This window comes from Etheostoma spectabile, chromosome 15, assembly GCF_008692095.1.
Source record: "Etheostoma spectabile isolate EspeVRDwgs_2016 chromosome 15, UIUC_Espe_1.0, whole genome shotgun sequence".
Lineage (NCBI taxonomy): Eukaryota > Metazoa > Chordata > Actinopteri > Perciformes > Percidae > Etheostoma > Etheostoma spectabile.
Window position 1 is genome coordinate 10,753,784 of NC_045747.1, and position 16,523 is coordinate 10,770,306.

The 16,523-nt window shown below is 37.7% G+C and overlaps 1 protein-coding gene across 1 annotated transcript; it reads left to right on the top strand.

Annotated features, from left to right (window-relative positions):
• Positions 1 to 360: 360 nt before the first annotated feature.
• On the top strand, positions 361 to 3,569 carry mrpl12 (mitochondrial ribosomal protein L12). Its single transcript, XM_032536843.1, has 5 exons — positions 361 to 562; positions 2,107 to 2,305; positions 2,416 to 2,487; positions 2,676 to 2,813; positions 2,960 to 3,569. The coding sequence occupies exons 1-5, from the start codon at positions 504 to 506 to the stop codon at positions 3,074 to 3,076; spliced, it is 585 nt and encodes a 194-aa protein (XP_032392734.1). The 5' UTR covers positions 361 to 503; the 3' UTR covers positions 3,077 to 3,569.
• The last annotated feature ends 12,954 nt before the right edge of the window (positions 3,570 to 16,523 follow it).

Genomic DNA, 16,523 nt, shown 5'->3' on the forward strand with positions numbered 1-16,523 from the left:
TAAAATACAATATGCAGATACAATATAATATACCAGAGGGTGTTTACCTTACTGCCATTTTGTGTTCATAGTGAGGAACTGCAAAATAACAGTGTTAATCATTAACTGTGTTTGTGTAGTATTGGGTATAAAAATACATGAGTGAATCTTTTACAACTGTATTTCAGTACTGGGTGCATTACAACATATATGTGTATGTTGTTAATGCAGGTACTGTTACAATTTGTACTAAATATGAAAAAATACTCATACCATTAAAGATTAATAATACAATATTAATAAACCATAGGTTTTAATATGTTATTCACATTATTATTTATTTATTCTTTTTATTGTGTCCATTATGGGCTCCCTTAGTCTTCCAACAGTTCATGCAATGCATTGTGGGTAGGTCAGGAGCAGAGAGGACGCCATGTGCTTTTGAGGCAGAGGGACTGAAAGGAGACCCGGCTGTGACAGACTTGTTTTATTTTTGAGGGACACCGGGAGAAGTTAAGGTTAACATGTACTGCACCAGACGTTGCCTCCGGTCCGCACTGTGGGCTGCAGCGACCACAACCCGGTACGTAAATTCAGCCGAAGGGTTAACAGCCCGACACGTAACGTTAACACCGGGCAGCAATAACGGTAACAGTATCGTTACATCAGGGTCTGACTGCCTGCATCTCCAAGGGCAGACAGCCGGTGACTGTGACGGTTATTTTGGTTGTAGAACATGCTTTTGTCTATGTACCGCGTATGAATACAGAAGGTATATAGTCCGCAGTCAGAAAGGGGTTTCATGTTTAATTGCTGTATAAGTATGTTAGCTAACATTAGCTTTAGCCAGCAGTAACTGAATCCTACAGGCTTTAACTATTTAACCATGGCCCAATATCCTGCATTTATCTTATGCAACACTTAATTCTAGTCTTTGGTTTGGTTGTAAAATCTAAAAGTAGCAGCTGTTTGACATTTTTCCTCAATGAAGCAGCTAGCTATGTTTTTGATAGCCAAGGTCACACTTGTGTAACTGGAAATTAATAATTTTGCTGCTCAAGTAACCGCAAGCTTCTTCTCGTAACTGACTTAATGTACAACGGCACAAGTCCTTAAAATGAACTACAGGTTGTAAGGTTATGTCAGCAAACCAACCTGGTGCAACTGCAACCACCAGAATTGACTGTAGTCGCTGCTGTCTATGCAACAGCATTGGTTACCATCGTCCTGGTGTATGTATAACCCCCTCCCCCCCAGTAAAGTATCATAATAAATATCTGAGAGATCCAAAGATGGTTAACGTTAGCAGGATAGGTAAACTACAATTTGTATTTATTTTTGGCAGCCTTGATTCCAGTCTTTGCTTTTTTTTAGAATTTAAATTCACTCCCAACTCAAAATCTCAATATCCTGAACCAAAAAATGAACTCTTCAAACTGCTTGTTTTGACTGACCACCAGTCTAACCCTTATATCTAGTTTGCGCTTGCATAAGACAGAAAATCAGCGAATCCTCACAATCGAAATGCTGGAGGAATGTTTGGTGTTTTTGCTTTAAAAGGAGTCAAATGATGAATCAGTTATCAGAATAGTTCATCATAAATTATCTGTCTGTCAAGTAAGCTATGAGTCGATATGTTTCTTGTACTGCATTATTTTACTTCTTCAGTCTCCAAATATTACTAAAATCAGTCTTATGAAGAATTACTATTTTAACTGGTCTGCAATGAGTGCAAGATGCATAATGTTTGATCACATTTAGACAGGTATGGATACCGCCCCTAAATAGGTTATGATACAATAACTTTAGCCAAATCATGCATGTCTGGCATGAGAAACACTGCATAAACATTTGGTGTGCTGATGCCACACAACGATGGGAAGTCTGTACCCATATGTCAGATCCTGAATTCTTTTATATGATTGTAAGGCTGAGCAGGTTTTTAGTAAATAGTAGTCACAGTTTCTGCAGAGGCAAAGTAACGTAAATGTAAAGACACATTTCAGATGCCTTCCGATGCCATATGTGAACTGCCGATGCTCTCAGTGGAAATTGGATATTTCTGTATACACTGTGCCTTGTATCTTGAGCTCTGAGGACCACATTTAATCCATTTTCATTTTTCAGGCAACAGCTTCAGCGTCAAGCTCCAGCCCTGTGTGCTCTCCGACTTCTAAAGACCAGCCCAGCCACCCACTCAGATGCCATCGCCACCCCTGCACTTGACGGAGCACCCAAACAGTATTCTCCCAAAATCCAACAGCTTGTCAATGATATATCCAGCCTCACTTTATTAGAGGTGTCAGACCTCAATGAACTCCTCAAGGTGTGTGAAAAAGTTGCTGCATCTAACCCACAGTGTGCCTTGTCAGATAGACAGTTGTGATGCATCTGTGGTATCATGTTGAGTGATGATTTGGTGTTTGTTGGTTGCAGAAAACTCTGAACATTCAGGATGTTGGAATGATGCCAATGGGGGCGATGGCTGCCTCAGCTGTACCTGCAGCTGTAAGTACAGAGGAGACCATATAACTTGATTACTTTACAATACAAATTAATCTGCTACAACACCATAAACTACAACTTCAAAAAATGCATTACATTTGAATCAAGACTTCTCTGACACAGGATCTACATATTGTATAACTGCAAGTTTCACTGATTTCTTATTATTTTCAAATTTTGTGTGAAACTAGGCTGCAGAAGAGGAGGAGTTACCAGTCAAGAAAGAGCAGACTCACTTCACAGTAAAATTGACAGAATTAAAGGCAGCTGAAAAAGTAAAACTTATAAAGGAAGTGAAGAACTGCATCCCAGGCTTGAATCTGGTGCAGGTAAGTCTCTTCATTGAATTCGGTACCCAGCCCTAGATCATTCTTTATACCAATGTTGCATATTGGTTCAGTATTGCAGTTTCTGTTTTCACTAATTGGGTAACCTCTTACTAAAGCTCCTTTTTTATCTGTCCTTCCTAAACCAGTCTAAAAAACTAGTGGAGTCTCTGCCCCAGGAAATCCGGGCCAATGTATCCAAAGAAGAGGCAGAGAAACTGAAAGCATCCCTTGAGGCAGCAGGAGGCACCGTCGTGTTGGAGTAGAGCTACGAGACCACCAGTTCTCAACATTTTGCTGCTCATGTACTCATCTTCATTCCTTTTTTTTTTTTTTTTTTTTTTTTTAACTGACAAAAGAGGTCGGTCTCTGGAAACAAAAAAATGCCTTTTGACATTAATACAGTCCCTTAACAGTGTCAGGTGGGCGGTTCAACTCAAACTGAACTTTCCAGGCACACAGCCTGCACAAATGGCCGCCCTGCTGTTATCCTGTCCTTTTAGTCTGTTCATATGTCTGTCTGATACTTGTGTAGCAAACAAGCTACAAAAACACTGGCCTGGGTGCCAAGTAAGTCAGTTGGTCATTCTGTTTGTATATGTTTTCTTTTCAAAGAAGTAAAGATTATGCTGTGGGGACATGGATACCGTTCCCCATGTTGAAGAACACCAGATACTGTTTCTAGTCCAGGGGATTGCAGAGCTGAGTCCTCATACTTACAGAATTGTTATTAATGAATAATTAAAGTTGAAAAATCCATATTTGTCTCTTCTCTTAATGTTAATAAACAACTACTGCTACTAATAAGCTGTATTGGCATCCTTCTGGTGCACTAGCCTGAGAATATTGCCATAGACCCACAACTCTGACAATGGCCTGAGTGTAATGGATGTTCATTTAAAAGTTGTAAAGGTTCTGTACTCTAGCTTTAATGACAATAATGAAATTGTAAGCTATGTGTGTGGTGTTCCGTTAAACATATAATGGAGGACTGAGACTTCAAATGTGTATATTGAAGAACTGAATATTTTACCTACAATAGATTGCATCCTACATCACTGTTTATGACCACTAGAGGTCATAACATCTCTTTTAATCACTTTAGCCCAGGAAGGATGAGATTTTGAACCATGTTTTGTTCCTGTGTAAAACTTAATGTAATTATGTTGATTTATTTTCGACATTAACAGAAAATCGTTGCAGTTCTGGAAAAGGTAAAACAATTTAAAAATGTGTTGTAACTTATGCTTTTTCAATTGTTATTTTACACATATAGGCCCGGAATACAAATATTAACAAACGGGACCCATAGACAGAATTATGTATTATAAAGTATGGATAGATGTCACAGGGCAGGGGCTGACTCTCGGTAGTTGCCCAAGAGGTCAACGGGCCCTTTTCCAGCGAAGCAGTCCATAGTAAATTCGAAACACCGACTGGGCCACCGCATCGTTAAAAAGGATCGTTCCCTGACCGGGAATCGAACCCGGGCCGCGGCGGTGAGAGCGCCGAATCCACTAGACCACCAGGGAAAGTGAAGTATTAGCAATGACACATAAAAATTCAAGTCCTGTTGGATCGAATGAAGCTTACTGTATATACAAAAGTTCAAATTGAAAGGATGAATGCAAAATCTAAATAACACAAAACGTAAGTGGAAAGATTTAGAAAAGTGTAAATGGATATGCTCATATAAAATGTTAAAGTGGAAAGGTTTGAATTAAAAAATACAAGGAAAAAAGCAGCACCATGTTTTAAACTATTTTTTACATCTGCGCTTTTCCAACTGTAACGTGTCACAATAAAAAAGGCCCATTGTAACATTATGAACAGACTGACCATTGATATGTACAGATGTAACACGATAAAACTCTGTGGAATTCAGCCCTGGTTCAAATCACAGAAAATGAAATGTCTTGAGGGTGTGGCTAGAAAGGGAACCCTGCTGTGTTAGTGATGATGGTTTCAAGATTTATTTTTATATCATATGTACTGTAGGCTATATACTCCACATTAAGATAGCCATTCCACTCACACCATAATCATGTATAGCCTACCGGAAAAAAGTTGTATTCAAAGAAGAAAAAAATCTTTCATATGTAGTCACAAAGGGCTAATATGAAAAACTGGATTGCTTCAAATACACCAACTCAGAAAGAATGGATCACTGAAGCAAAAGAATTGATTAAATTGCATATTGCAAAATAATGAGACCAGATGGGCTCCAGTGGAAAAGTATAATGTCACTATAAAAAAGGGGGAAAAAATATCAGATTTGGGAAATTCATTATCTTCAGTGGTAGACTAGACCAAGAAAATATCAGCTCAGAATATGGAGCATTAATCCTAATGTAAAGTTAACCATCATTGTGATTGATTCTTACATAAAGAATACATTTAAATATGTACATTTGTGTGCTGTGAAGTGTGGTTATTGTCTGGACTAATGGCAGCCAGGCACAGGACAGAAACCTGATTCAGAATACTAAATATTATTGGGTGTCATCATCCCACGTGTCTGCATGTGTCAGTTCCTACAGCAGCGAGCGTTAGCATATGTCTTGTCCTCCCTCTCTGTCAGCCGCTGAGTCAGCACACAGTGCGGTGCCAGGCTGCCCATTCATATCACTGCTGCACTACTTATTTAAAATCAACTCATGCTTAAGAACCAAAACAGACACATGGGCTTTAGAAACTTTCAGTAAAGTTGTACAAAGTGTTGCTGAATCTTCTTAAGTAAATGAGAGTAAAGACATGCAGTATGATTTTGACCTCATGACCCTTTGTTTGACCCTGAGGTATAATGGGAAGGCAGGGTCTATTCAAATTGACAAACATCAGTTTGAACGTTATGATCTTTGATCTGTGTTGGTCGGATCCTGGGATGCTGGCATTCCACATTCACAAAACCACAGCAACAGTCAAGATGACTTACTATTGTTATATTAGTCACCCCATTCTTGGCACAGAAAGATATGTATGGCTCTCCACCGGAAAGCCTTCAGCCATACTGTATGTTAATCCACAACTCTTTCTGAGAAACAAAAATGCAGGTTAACATGAAGGACGCTGGCACTGAGTTTGTTTACCATGCATTGGGGCTTGCTCCAACCTAAGTCAAATTCCTCGTATGTCTGTCATACCTAGTGAATTAAGCTGATTCTGATTTAACATGAGCAGCATCCAACCATCACCAGCAGCATCCAGCAGGGAAAAGGCTGAAGAGAGAAACTTTGGACAAAGTTGTGCCAGCAACCTTTGAGAAGCCAACACTTTGCCTTCTTGGACTTTGTTTCACCAACAACATGCAGAATCGCCTTTCTCAATGGCATTTTGGTGGAGTCTCCTCCAGCGTGGCTGCCTGTTTAACACACCCACCCTCTGGATTTAATTAAGATAGAAGATAATTAGTTTTTAATTTAATTACCACTGTAGCACAAAATTAGAAAAATTGTCCTATTAGGCCTCATCAATCTGTCTGGGGTGCCTTTGGATTGCAATGTGGAAAATGTTAATACAATTATTTTTTTCTTTTATTATGCTCTCTTTTCCTGTTGACACTGATGTCCAGATTAACTTGCTATGATTCTGTTTTCCCAATTTCCTAAAATTTTAATGAGTTGGCAAGTTACTACCTTGATAATGAAAATTAATAGGCTTATTTGGATGCTTTGTAGTACATAACATGATGGCAGAAACATCAACTGGTTTGATTTTGTATTTCCTACTGCTATTACCCAGCCATTTAATTGATTTTCTTGCACGCAGCACGCTGACTAAATGTTTGCGTTAATATTTTGAATAGTCTGCTGACATCACCACTTTGTCTGAATATAACTGCAAAGTTGTCAGCTATAATTTTAGACTTATATTTGAACCAATTTTGTTTGCACATTGATACCTGCTTAAGATAGGAGCAGACTTCCCAGATAGTAGGTGCTCTCACTGTGCAGGGACGAGATGAACAGGAAGAACAAAGGTTTCATGTCTTTCTACCAGAAAGTCTTCATGGGTGCCCTTTGTGGTATGTTGACAGTATTTGGCATATTAGTCTGTTTTTTTTTATTGTTCAATGGGTTTTGTCCAACAAGGTTTGCAGATGGTTTCATGGGGACAACAGCTGACTTGGTGAATGTCCGGTGAGTTTAGTGGATAGTTTCCTTATTTTTAAGAAACAGATTGTTTGTGTGTGTTTCTTTTAATAGTTTATATGATTCGTAAAGTTTGTGCTTCACATTAGTAAAATGGACTCCCAAGTGTTTTCAATTGTTGTTCCCCAGGTAGAAATCAAAAACTGCACTGTGCTGTTAGTACTGAAACTCTGTTGCACAATAGCTCAGATCTAATGTAAAATAAAATAATAATAATCAATAGTAAGCAATACATACTCAGCAACTCTGTGATCCTACTTCAAAAAGTTATTCCATCTCTTTTAAGTTTTTATGTAGAGCAAATACCAAGTAATGCTCTAATGTAAAATTCAGGAGTGGGTTGGTGTTAAATTTAGATTTGACGTCATTAAGAGCAACAATTTGTGCTCACCATTTAAGTTTAATAGGCCAATTTTCACTGCATTCAATAGAAAGACAATGATTCTGAAGGTTACTCTTCCTATGCTTTGAAATATTTCAACCTGTCACCTGCGCAGGATGTAGAATGATGTCAAGCTGCCAGTAAAGCTCAGGAGAAAATAAGTAAAAATTGAAATTGGGACTAAATTTGTTTCTTGCAATGGAAAGTGTCTTCCAAACCACCCCCTTGTGAGATTTCTCATTCCTCTACCAGTTATTCGCATGTGCTAGATAGATTGTTTCGTGTTTGGAAGGAGGGTGAGATTCATTAATGCTTTCTTACTTTACATGACAGCTGTACACTATATTTATATCTTTTCACACTTCTTTCACACATGAATCTTTATATTTGCATCGTGTGAATGTTACTCTATTTGAGATGAATTTTCACTTGCTGAAACATTGATGTGATTTGTGCCCAAGGTCTTGATCCCGCAGCTGTCCATCTCATCCCTCACACAGTCTTCACCTTCGTATTCCTCGAACAACTGAGGCAGCATTTTGATGAAGTGATAGTCACCTGAGAGACATGTAAGGAAGTCTTGTGTTGGACAGTTTCATTATTGATGCTATTCTTACAACGCCAGTTTAGCAGGGGTCTGCTAGATACCACTAATAACAAAAACCAAGAGCAAGTCACATACCAATGTACATCTTAAAAAAATTTCCTCCAAAAAAATGTGTTTCATCTGTAACAGAAAATGAAAGTGAGACAGTTGCACTGGGGCAAAAGTCACAGAGCCACTGCAAGAAAAAGATGTGTTTTTCCTCCACAGCGTTACAAACACAGATGACTTAAATCAATAGGTTTTTGACTTACATTGTCAAAACAATTTCATTACTGGGATGAAAAGTACAACTATTATCTGACACAAAGGTTGCAAAGAGAAGGTTTAAATAACTTGTTACCAGAAGTCCTTCAAGTTTATATCAACTGATGAAATCCTGTTGAGATGTACACCAGGCAATTACCCTTTGTAATACTAGACTATCTTTGCCCTCTGGGGGACAGTGTTACACTGAACAATTGTGTGCCTATGTTTATATTCTGTGTATTTGTGCATTTTTTAATAGACAGTTTTTGGTGACCATTGCCAAAAGAAGATTTATTTATTTCATGTTGTGGAAAGTGTTTGAAATTGAAATTGAATTTTGTGGTGGAAGGAAAAGTTATGTTTTGTGTTTTCCCGAGGATGTTTCTGAACACTGCATTTAGGGAAAAAGTCTGTAGTTTACAACAGAGAAAACAAGCCTGGTTTAATCAATAAAACAATCTATTTTTATATGCTTGTGGGCCACTGCCCTGTTCACGTTTTGTTTCTTTACTGAGTTTCTGTCAGCACTACATATCCAGCTGCTTGTCAGGTTCTGTCTCTGAACACTTACTTGAACTGGCTGGTTCCTCATGCCGTGTACTATACTGAACTAAAGCTCCCACTTATGAACACTTCAATCCAAAATAAATAAGCTTTCACAATGACAATTAGCAGTTTTTTGTGAAACAATGTTCACTTGAAAATTTAAATTTTTTGAATGTTACATTCTGACAAAATAGTTGGTTCGGTATCAGTATGTGGGTTTGTGACTTCTTATTTCATATTGTTCCAGGTGTTATTTTTCAATGTATTAGCTTTTACTGTGAGGCATCAATCCATAGTGTTCAACTTTAAAAGACACTTGATATGTTTCAATGCCCCACGGTTTAATTCCTGTCTATACACTGTACATCTCACTGTTTGAGTGATGAATTGTCTTCAGGGTCAAACTCATGGCAGCTCTACTTTTTTTCTATGATGTAAAAGTCAAGAAAAAAAAAAATTCTTTAGTATAGTCCACACCTGTTAAATGACAGATATTTACAAGAGATTAATGTGAAGAATATATCCAAATCAACGCTTTTGTTGCTTATAGTTAATGAACAGCTTACATGACCCTGTTAAAGCAGCGCAAAAAGTCACCTAATGGCAAGACAGTCATCATCTGCGGTTGTCATGGAGCTCACTGCAAGAGCAGAGTGATGATGACATGGGTTGGTAATGACACATAATGCCCCGCATACGTCCTTCTTTTTCAGTGTATGTCCTGCTTTACTTTGTGGTGAAGCCGCAGACACAGGTTCATGTTTCCTCTTTATCAGGCACTCTATCACTGATAGAATACAGACTGAACATTGAGCTGGAAAACATCCATTTGGGATACAGTTACTGACATAAATGATGCACACACACAGAGGCATTAGGAACATACCTTCTTTCCCTTATTTTTCTCTCCATCTTGGATAAAGAGGAGACAGAGACCTCAAATGGAATATATTGGAACAGAATTTAAGATCCCAAACTGCAATAAATGTTATACCAGATGTTGCGGGTTAATACCTCAACACAAGGGAAAAGAATTTCTTGCTTTATGGACAAACATGCTTTGTAGCTTTTTTTTAAATTACATACCATCCACTCTTTTGAAAATAATCTGAAAACATTTCAGTCCCTGTGAGTTTGACATAGCACGTACAAGACTAAAGACAGTGTTGACAAGCGTTTGATGAAGAACATGCAAAGGACAGGCATTCAATTTCATGGTGTTAACAAGATTTCTGTTCCACTATTTTAATTGTAAACACTGATGAGATGTTTGCCTCTCGATGAAACGTCAACACAAAACATGTTATGACTCATATCTCGTACCTACAGAAGAGGATTAGGGACACATGCCAAAAAACACATTCAGTTCTGAGTTTGAAGACAGAATTCTGAGATCAAAGTCAGAATTAAGAGAAAAAAAGTCAGAATTCTGAGATGAAAGTCAAAATTCAGACTTTTTTCTCAAAATTCTCACTTTAAACTGGAAGGCAGAATTAAAATACATTTTTCACATGTGGCTCTAATCCTGTATGAGACGGTATTACAAGAGAAAAAAAACCTAAATCCAAAAAAATAGGTCTGATTCTGAATCAGGTAGTAGTATTGAAGTAAGTATTTTCCCTATTTCTTCCCTATTTTTCGATTCAGAATCAGGTAAAGGTATTTTACAATCACAGACAATTTATATGAATAACTCATTCTGACTGAATCTTGTATTTTAAACAATAGGCTATATAAATTGTCAGCCTCAAATATTTCTTTTGCAACTTGCAGGTCAACGTCCATGCCAATATGTCTTTTTTTTTAAATGAAGGGGGTTTACTGAGAAAGTTACTCACTTCAAACTCTTCTGCAGCCCTTAAAGGAAAACATGTGATGATAAGACAATGTTTACTTGAACAATGACTGTCCTCAACATTCCCCTTCCATTAATGAATGTTTGTTAACTATCATACTGAGAGTGATTTGAATCCATAACATGTTCTGGGTCACAGCATTTGTCCTAAAATTCACAATTATGTAAAAGCTTTGTGTGATTTTATGTTTTCCACATCAGCTCTGGTTTAATAAATCCATATCCCACACCATCAGCATGCATCTGTTAACAATTGAATGCAACAAAGATCAATTTAATTATTGCACTACAATTCCACATTCTAGTGTGTGATGAGGGCCAATGGGACAACAAACATCCCAGTAATTCATGTGTTGCCTTAATTTAATGTAATTTATTGAAGCAGTCTTTTGCAAAGAGCAATTTGGCAACACATCTTAGTTGTACTACACTAAAATACATCACTGCAAACACAATCTGGCTAAGCACAGCTGCTAATTTTTAGGCAGATTGGTGTTTAAGACTTGTGAACAGTGCTTCCTGTTTGGACCAGCTGCAGGGTCATCAGCCGGGGGACACCACATAAGTCACAATATCAGACTTCAAGGAGGTGAAGAGTGATGAATGTCAACTGACCATCCCCACCTCACCTGAACAACTATAGCTTAGCAACCATAACTACAATCCAAAGCCATTCTCCTAGATAACATTCGCCAAACATATTGGTGTTGCCTCATCCTAAAAGCCTTTTCACTTGTAATGTTAAAAGTGAAACTGAATGATTGGAAATACAAGTATGCAAGTTAAGCAGCTAAACAGTGTTATGGGAGAATTAAATATTATCTTGGGTTTTCTTTATCATATTTATAACAGTGGGACTAACTAGCACCAAACTGCAATACAAGGACAATGCATGTATGTAGCCATCAATTTTGTATTTAAGAGCCCCTTACAGGGTTCTTGGTTTTACAGGAAATGTTCAAAAGTCAGCATGGATACAGCATTTTCAACCCACTCATGAAGCTAGCTTAGCTAGCTACAACTGATAAAATGCTTGTGACAGTTGTCATTTCAGCCGACAAAATCAATGACAGGAAGCCTGCTTTAGTCTACCTCTGACTAAAACGTTTCAAAAAATTACTAAAGATTTTGAGTGATACATTTTCCACCCTCTCAGTGTAAACTGCAAATGTGATATGAGAACGAAAGATTTGACAAGCAGCCCCCTCTTATTGTAACTCCCAGAGGCCAGGACTGGGCCAGTTTCTCTTTGTGAACTTCCTTGTTGTCAACCCAATGTTTTTGTGGCTGGAGAAGATCTTTGTGTTTTTTTTTTTTATTATCTATGTCTGCAGTATCTCTACTTGGTCAGGACCACCTGTACTAAAACATTGCTACTTATCCAAAGTGTTTTAAAAGTGCTTCATAAGACCAAATGTGTGCAATAGAGGTGCCATAAATTATATTTAAACAGGAAAATAACCAGGTTTTAACTTGACAACGGCTGGCCAAAGGTATTTTGTTGCCTGGTTCTCACTGGGTGGTAACAGTGCTGATTTCCTTGTTTTGGAACAGTTAGAGTGAAGCGAATGAAGGATGGTTTCACATAATGGAAAGGTTTGTGGGTTGGAGAGTGGGAGCCAGGCTTTTCTCTCGAGGTCTGTCTGTGAATCAGAGCCTGAGTTCCTCCACTCTCTGCTCCAACCTCCAGCCCTTTGCATCCAGCCAAAAATGAGCTCAATCCTAAAGGGGAGGATGTCAAAAAGCTGTCACATGGAGATCATTGTCTATCTTGTGACTGGCTGTGTGCTATGTTGCTGGTACATATACATTTGAAATAGTGATTTGGAATTAATCCAAGCCACTAACACTTGTTTTTAATTGTGTTTACATTGGTGTGTTCTCTCTGTGAATCACAGTTTCACAAATTGTGAAGCAAAGCTAACAAGCTCTTTCAGTCTGACAAGCAAAATTATAGTGCAGACTCAGAAACCCGTATGAGGAGAAAGCAAAACCAGCTGCTGCTGCTCCCTGCTATTGATAGTGATGAAGATCAAAGAAAGAAAAAACAAGCAAGAGCAAGCAGGTTGTGTTCTCAGTTAAAACTAGTATCAAACAGGAGAGCAATACTCAGGCCATTAGTTTGGATCAGCAGAGAGGTTTTTGTAGATTTTGTTGTTTTTGTTTCCCGAAGGCTAATGCTAAGAAAGGATATTATCCCACCGTGGTTCTGTCAGCCAGTCTCCTTAGAAAGGTCAGACTCCTACATCCAAATTAACTGCTGCAGTAAATGGCCACTTGTTTTGTTATTTATCCAGCATTTAATGTTTGTTTTTTTTGCCATTTTGTGCAGCAGAAAGTGAAGTTACAAAGCAAAAGTGATTTTGCATTTATCACAAAGCTTAATGGCATTAGTAGACATACAGAAGCTATTAGTGGACCAAGCTAATCATATTGCTTATCAACCCGATATAGCCTAGACACTGAGTCAGTGACACCGAGCCCGTTTACCTTTGGCTGTCCTCTAATAGAGGCATGACTAAAACAATAGAGAGTGAAAAGTGGGGAATTAAAAAACAAACCTACACTTAATTGTAACGATGTAATCCATTTTTTTGATCTAAACTTTACTTGAGATTATGCGGAAATTTGTGATAAACAGCAAAGCTCCTCTGAATGAGGAAGTTCATCTCATGTTTTTTCTACGCACTTTGTTTCTCCTAAGGGGATACAGTTGCATAGAGATTCACATTAAAGCTACAACAAATTACATTATTATTATCAGCTGTCCTGAAAATACAGCATGCTTGATAACCACATGAAAATCAAAACACACTAACTGCACTGTTGTACTGCTTCATAAATTTTAAGTTTCGGTTTGATTTACCCTCTAGAATAAAACAGCTGCTGCTGCATCACACAATCAAACTGTTAAACATGATTACAATGAACCGATTAATGAACCAACAACTTTGCAGTCCTACACATGAATTACTTGCAGATCTCTGACACTGGCATCCAGCTTTTATTGCCATAGTAATAACATGGAGACAGCTGCTTAAAGAATATTATAACATAAAGAAATAATGTGCACTTGACCAATGATTTTCACTGATGGATGTAATTAAGTGCAATATTGAGGTACTTAAAGTATATTATACATTTTTTAAAATGGTATTCTACTTTTTAATTTCTACTCCACAACATTTATTTGAAAGCACCACATCCTCTTTTTGTACTTTGCACATTCAGATTAATAGTACAAAACATGAATCGACTAATAAATTACGATTAATCTTAAAATCAGCCCCGTCTTTAGCTGCCGCAGTTTACACATTAATGCATCAATACTCATAATCTAATCATGTACTGTATCTAATTCTGAAATGTGACTATATTCATACTGTATTATCCTTAAATATGCCATTCTGCATAATGATGACTTTCAGTTTCGGCACTTTTTGGTACCAGTGTTTGATGATGCTAATACTTTTGAAATTTTACTTAAGTGAGAATTTAAAAGCAGTACTTTCACTTGTAACAAAGTATTTTTACACAGTGGTATTGCTGCTTTTACTTATGTAAAATATCACAGTACTTCTTCCACCACTCATGACTGAAGCTTGACTACTTAATTAGCCCCGGTTAAAAAGCCGCCAGTGTTGTATTGGGAACTATTTGGATAATACAGTGTTTATGTTGCCAACTTGATTCCAGTGGCTGGTTACTTTGGAGAGAGTGGAGGCATCAGCTCTTACCATCGTGTGCTCTGGCAGCCCTCTCCTCCTGTGGTGACGTGTGGTCAGAGCGCTTGTCTCCTCCAGCAGCATTGTTTTCACCACCTAAGCAAATGTAAGAGCATGTACCTGTGTCCCTAAATCTGTGTGTGTGTCCTGGCAGTGCTTTCATGTCTCTTGGACAGTCAGGAGCAGCCTTCTTGAAAAGAACAGCTGTTGCAGCAACTCATCAACGATTGCTCAGCTTAGTGTTGGCACATTCCTTTAGGGCATAGTCCTCATCCACACCAATGATCTTTAGCGCCTTTTAACTTTGCAAGGCAGGAGTATTCTGCAATACTCCTGACCTTGGTTTTGTAAATGCTGGCTCTGCCTCTAGGCTCTTGTTGGTCAACGTCTGCAATATGTGTGAAGAGTCAAATATTATTTTGTGGCCACAATATAAAACTGTTGCTTTAATTTACTTTCCTTGTGTGTTTTGTCCCTTTGGCTAAATTGACTTGATCTAAATACTGACCTCAAGTAGGGTCAATGCCTAACCCTGACCAATCGGGCTGCTTTGTAGGACAGGAAGTTGCGTAGGATCCATGATAATCACAGCCTAATGCAAATTTACAACCTCAAACTGCACACTTAGGACATTCAGATGATTTATGGCTTTCCTAAGTTTATTAAAATTAAGTGGATACGAAGTGCCTGCTGTCCAATCACCAAAAATCTCAAAACCTTAAACGTTTTTGATCCCAGATGACAGCATGCATTTTTCTATCTAATTTGAATCTACTTAATGAGTTGATAGAGTGCTCTCTTATTCATCACTCTATAATATTAGTCAAAACCAATCCAGCGTTTTAAGGACTCTCAGATGGATGAGATCATGTCTGTTTTCCTCTTAAGTTGCTGCAACATTATGTTTTAATGGAAAATGAAACCACAGACTAAAAACACAAATGACATAAATAAAATTACAGACAGAAATAATACTGAATGCATTTCACTAAATGTCTTTTTAGTTTTTATTGTTAAATGTCCCTGGCTCTCTAAGAAGACAACATGAGTTAAACAAAAACAAACTCAGCAGAGTTCCGCTTCAAATAAGCCTTGTTTGTTATAAACTGCTCTGACATTTAGTACAAAAAGATTTCGAAATTACAGCCTTCTGCCTGCCTCTAACTCACTTTTATGTTTTGTCCTGAATGTGCCTGGGGACAGTTCTTTATTCAATAACACATGTGAAGAGTCAAATATTATTTTGTAGCCACATTATAAAACAATTGCTTTCATTTCCTTTACTTGCACTTTTTGTCCCTTTGGCCAAATTGACTTGAATTAGAATAAATAGTAGATTTACTAATAAAAGCATATTTCAGATGATGAAAACAACACCTGACATTATGGCTAAGACATCATGGCTTCTTTCAATCCTGCTTGTTCATTTCAATTCAATTTTATTTATAGTGTCAAATCATAAACACAACTTATCTCAGGACACCTACCAGTGATGTCTTTAAGTTTGTTTGTTATTACAAACCTGATTTTCCTGTGCTATTACACAGCGGAAGAACAGAGTTAGTGGGATATTGTTTTGCTCACACCTTGGCCTCTGATATAGAAGCAATCCTGAGCGAGGCGGATGTTGGTTAACAGCAGAGCCGTGTGTCATTGATGAGGGACTGAACATTTTCTGCCAAAAACGTTCTTTGTCAATTATGTCTCAGCACTCTGTATTCAGAGTGACAGACTGAGCTGCAACACGCCAAGTAAAAAGGTGACGGCTAATGTCAGTGTAGCATTATTCTGCATTCAATACACAGTTTAACTTGTTTTCATACAGCAATGAAAACCAGTGTTCTACTTTATACTCCAGTACACATCAAAGGGACATATTGTACATTTTACTTAACTACATTTACCTGATCTATCTAATTACTTCTCAGATTCAGATTTTATGCACTATATTAACTTATAAAATAGAATGCCTTGTTGAAGAATAAACCACTCTTTCAAAGTTTTTTGGCTTGTGGCCCCTTACAAAAACGTAGTGTCTAATTGGGGCTTCTTGTCACATTTCAGATGTCTGTACAATACTTCTACATTATTCAGATGGTTTCATTTGAATACTCATTTGAGACCCAAAGAGGACCCAAAAATAAACACATGTTTGCGTATCAGAACTTTGTGTTCTTTTCTTTTTTGCCCCATTAATCATC